This window comes from Mastomys coucha, unplaced genomic scaffold, assembly GCF_008632895.1.
Source record: "Mastomys coucha isolate ucsf_1 unplaced genomic scaffold, UCSF_Mcou_1 pScaffold23, whole genome shotgun sequence".
Lineage (NCBI taxonomy): Eukaryota > Metazoa > Chordata > Mammalia > Rodentia > Muridae > Mastomys > Mastomys coucha.
Window position 1 is genome coordinate 47,502,531 of NW_022196906.1, and position 5,191 is coordinate 47,507,721.

The window sequence follows — 5,191 nt, forward strand, 5'->3', positions numbered from 1 at the left end:
AAAAAAAAAAAAAAAAAAAAGATGGCGATAAGGCCATCATATGTATATCTACCAGAAAATGATGCTTCTCTTTGATTTTTTATTTTTTGGATTACAGGGTCTTCTATAGTACAAGCTGGCACTGGACTCCCTATGTAGATGGAAATCACCTTGAACTACTGAGCAGAATTCCTGCATCTATTACCTTCAGAGTGCTGGGATTACAGTACATTCCACTATGCCTGGTTGATGTAGGCAGTGCTGAACCAGGACTTCAACATGTTAGGTGAACACTGTACCAACTGAGCTACATCTCAGTCCCCACAAAATCAGCTATTTTGCAATAAGCTTTGAAGCCTCATGTTTAAATCATCTACAATTAAGCAATAGGAGGGAAAATCAAGCAGGAAATAATTAGTGACTAATAATTAATCTTTGATTATTTTCCAAAGGGAAGATACTGGTGTGTAGACCAAGATGCATGATGTATTCATGGCTAACTCAAAGATACACAACTGATTACTAATAGTACTAACAATCCTAAGTTCCAATACATTCTCTGGTACCTTCTCAATCTGACTTTTTCTTTTTAAAACTAGGCTACTTCCTACTTGAAGCTAGGGGTGTGAGGTGGGAGGAGGGGGTTGTCGAAACACTGTTGCAGCCTACCGATAGAAGTCCTCAATACTTGTGTAGTTTAATAACAGAAAAGGAAAAGAAGATAAGCTATATTCAGTATCTTGAAGGTTCAGCCATTCCAAAACCAGGTAATCTAGATGAGAAGCCATGAAGTCTTCTAAACACGTGCATCCAAACAACTCGGAGACTTTCTCTAAAACCTACACAAATGGGAAGCATGATGTTTAGGAAAACAGGAATAATTATCATCTCATTCCTTGTTAATATTTAAAATAGGACTTTAGAGCAGTCATTCAATGCTTTTCTACCTTGATTTCTTCACCAATGAATAACAGGATAGTAAATGAGAAAATGCAAAATGTATTTAATAACTCTGGCATAGCATCCAGCACATAAAAAATACATAATAAAACAAAACAAAACAAAAAAAGAAAACACATAATAAACATTAAATAAATAATAGCCTAATTTTATACAGCCAACTATATCTCAAAGGAAAATCTAAGGAAAAAATTATTTTCAGCCTCATGTCAAAACACGCAACTTGCACAATCAAGTAGTATAACAAAATACTTCTTAAAAACTCATTTTGCCGGGTGTGGTGGGGCACGCCTTTAATCCCAGCACTTGGGAGGCAGAGGCAGGCGGATTTCTGAATTCCAGGCCAGCCTGGTCTACAGAGTGAGTTCCAGGACAGTCAGAGCTATATAGAGAAACCCTGTCTCGAAATTCAAAAACTCTCATTTTAATACCAATAGGTAAAAAGTGAACTCATTTAAGACCAATTGCTTGCAGACGGGCCTACAATAAAGCTCCACAGAACCCACGCTCATAGAAAGTTAATTGCTCATCAGTCCATATTCACCACATTAAAACCTGCAACAGAAACCAGTAAAAGTTCCTAAATAATGAACTTGGAGTGGAGAAACAGGGAAGCCTACCATATTCTACAAGGACGGGATGATATTGTTGAAATGACTGAGGCCAGGCCTCTCTTCTCTAAATGTAACCTAAAGGCTTCTCCACAATGGATGAGACAAACAAAAGCAACCAAGTATCTCCAAGGGTTTCCCTCCATAAACACTGTTCCAGAAAATTTGGTCTGTGTAGAGACAGACCATTCACTATTGCTTATTCTCAGTGAGTGCTTTAACCTGACTAAGAAGTAAGTCACACTGAATACAAATTAATAAACCACTTAAAGAATTATCAAATTTGGCTGTGGAGGGGAATATAGTTCAGTAGTTAAATACAAGGCTCTGGGTCCAAGCCCCAACACACACACACACACACACACACACACACACACACACACACACACACACACACAAACTAAGCTTGCTTATAATATTCTGAATCCAAAAAATTTGTTTCTAAGTGTCAGAAGCTACATACAAACAATGTGAACGCATTCATCATACCTTCTTCACAAGATGAGGTTCTAGTATGTTTTCCTTCACAGACTTGCATAAGGCAAACAAAGCCTGTTTTTCACAGACAGGGCTACAGTGCAATACCACAGCTATCATCATCAGTAATACAGATTTTCTGTTATAAATCTCATCCAGAAGATCAGGGCTCTGAGGCCCACATAACTTCAAAAAAATCATAAGGAGAATGACATAAATATCTTAAAATCATAAATCAACCAAGCGAGCTCAACTTCAAGCCTTCTCTAACCTCTAAGCAGTCTGTAAAGTTTAAATCCTATAATAATGAGCTAAGAGAAAAGCCTTGAGAAACAAGCTTTTCTATAGTTAAAAAAAAAGCTGCCATTAAGGTCTAATGGAAACAGTTACCAAAGGAAAAAAGATTTTAGCAAGGTGTTAAACAGTTTAAAGAGTAGACAGCAAATGAGACCAAGAACTATCAAGAGTTCTTCCAGTACAGCTGCTACTCCTACGAGGATTTTTATTAAGACATCTTTATAGTGCTTTCTTCTTTAAAAATTACCACCACCTATATCATAAAAAGAAACAGGAAAGTCTTGCAAATAGAATGGCATGCTTTCAATTTAATGATCAATTATTTTTTGAAAGTCCCCAACAGAGATCCATCTATATTTTTAAAATTTATTTTTATTTGTGTGGGCATTTTGCCTGCATGTATGCCTATGTACAGTGCCTGCAGAGATCAGAAAAAGGTATGAGATCCCCAGGAACTGGAGTTACAGGCAGTTGTGAGCTGCCATGTGGGTGCTAGGAATCAAACCCTGGTCCTCCGGGAGAGTGGTCAATGCTCTTAACTAAGAGCCATTTCTCCAGCTCCTATCTGCATTTTTTAACTAGCTGTAATCACTCTACAATCCAAATTTAGCTCACTCTTTGAATAATAAGGCCAGAGACACACACCACCACACACACACAGCATTTTTGGTGTGTTTTGGGTTTGTCTTTTTGATTTTAAAGATTTCTTAAAATAAAAAAAAGTCTTTAAGCTTACTAACATATCAAACTTCCCATTAAACTGGATTGTCCTCACAAAAATACCACAGATAAGCTAAAGCAAAAGTAGTTGCTATTATTGGACTCATTCTAAGCTATAAATTTCATTCAGAAAAATTTTATTTGGTCCATACCATTGACTTAGACCAGCTTTAGAGTGTAAACTATAAATACAAACTCTTCTCACCGCTGTGCTAGAGAATTATGACACAGACAGGCCACACGTGTGAGGACAGAGCAATACGTGTTATTAGTTACCAGTTCTCTGATTCCCGCCTCTGCTGTCATGTATGCATTGCTAAAAGATGCCTGCTGGAACTTCAAAGGAAGTGCTTTCAAGCTTCTGGAGGAATCGCCTTGTCTCATATCCTGGAATAATCTTTAAAAAAAAAAATCAATTTATTTTAAACCCTACATACCAAAACGAAGCATATTATGGAACAAAAGAAAACCCCTCCATGAGGTAAAATACCAGGCTTTGGTTTGAAAGACTACTTTAGCAGTTCAGACTGTCTGCTAAACGTTAATCTATGCACCAATGTCTCCTGTAAGAAAAGAAGATTTCAAAGATTTTTAAACTACTGTTCAGATTTGAACATTAAACTCAGGTTGTCAGAAAGATTCACTGTCCTCTTAATAAACATGAATCACACAAGTCCACAAACTTCTCTGTCAATATGTTCTAATATTTAATCAGCCCCAAATCAGCTTAATGCTCCGATGTTCAGTTTACACAATATTTTATGTGGAAAAAGGTTATCAGTGCCTCTTACATAGAATATCTACATATTTAAGGCAACTCTGCAATAAGTTTTGTTCTTGATATTTCTTAGAAACCAAATTTTTATAATTTGTTATTTCCGATTCCTTTATTTTGCTAGCTTTTCTTGAAACAGCCCAACATCAAATGTCTAACAAATCAGGAATCAAAAAGACCAATGAATCCTACTTACTAGCCATTCTTGAATTTTTTGAAATGTAGGAGACTTTTCCCCATGCCACCGCTACACTGAGTTATAACACTCAACTATAATCCTCTGTAACTTGAGAGTTTTAACCTCAGCTCAGTAAGGATTTGAACTCCCACACAAAACCACCAGCAATCTTGACAATGCACAACTTTCTCACTAAAACAAGTAAGGAATGTGATGACACCTGGTTCATGGAAATATGACTGTCACAGAAGCAAATTGTGGACTCATTAGTTCTAAAATCATGGACCAGTGGTTCTTAACCTTCCTAATGCTGCGACCCTTTAATACAGTTTCTCATGTTTATGACGACTTTCAACTATAAAATTATTGTCACTGGTATTCCATAACTGTAATTTTGCTATTGTTATGAGCTGTAAATATTCATTTTCTGATGGTCTTAGGCAACCCTCAAAGGGGTGGTGACCCACAGTTGAGAACCACTGAGACTCAGTACATGACTACTTGGACAATATCATTATGTCGACCTTCTTTTACTGGTCATTTATGTCTGAATAATATGCAATTTTCAGCTTTGATGTTTTTAAAGCAGCATATAATTTCTTTTCCAAAAACATTCATTTATTTCATCATCAGTGAACAACCATAACATCCAAATATTATCTTAGGTTAAAAAACAGCAATGATTATATCATCGCCATATGAAGTAAAGAAACGACCACTTTAATGACTCACATAAAGCCATGGTAATATCCAAATAGTCTACACCTCCTTAAGTGGCAGGGGTGTAGTAGACACATATCACTCAAATCAATGGATTATTAGCTCCATAGCACTAAGCAAGTTACCTCTCAAAGCCAGAGTTTTCACTTGTAAATTGAAGAAAATAATGCTATTTAAACAAAGGAAGTGTCAGATTAAAGAAAGAACACAAATTCCCGGCACATCTATGTACTGATTAAGTGTAAGTCACTGTTACATCACAGCTGGGGAGGGTGTTGCATCGATGTCAGCAGCATTACACGAGCTTCATGAAAACTTAACTCACTACCTGTTGATTGACCCTGCAGCCAGCATCCGAACTTGATGATGATCATCAGCAAGAAATTGTGGAAAAACTTCATTTACAGGAAAGTCTTGTCCCTTTACATTAAGAATCGCCCATTCAGAATATGGATCAGCCTACAGTAAAATAAC

General features: G+C 36.6%; 1 protein-coding gene across 1 annotated transcript in view; it reads right to left on the reverse strand.

Moving 5' to 3' along the window:
• Atm (ATM serine/threonine kinase) overlaps positions 1-5,191 on the reverse strand; it is a 103,625-nt gene that overhangs the window by 62,093 nt on the left and 36,341 nt on the right. The window contains exons 22-25 of the mRNA XM_031344960.1: positions 5,046-5,176; positions 3,321-3,441; positions 2,040-2,213; positions 649-818 (exon numbers count right to left, since the gene is read on the reverse strand). Coding sequence (XP_031200820.1) covers positions 649-818; positions 2,040-2,213; positions 3,321-3,441; positions 5,046-5,176 — 596 coding nt within the window. The remainder of the gene's footprint in view (positions 1-648; positions 819-2,039; positions 2,214-3,320; positions 3,442-5,045; positions 5,177-5,191) is intronic.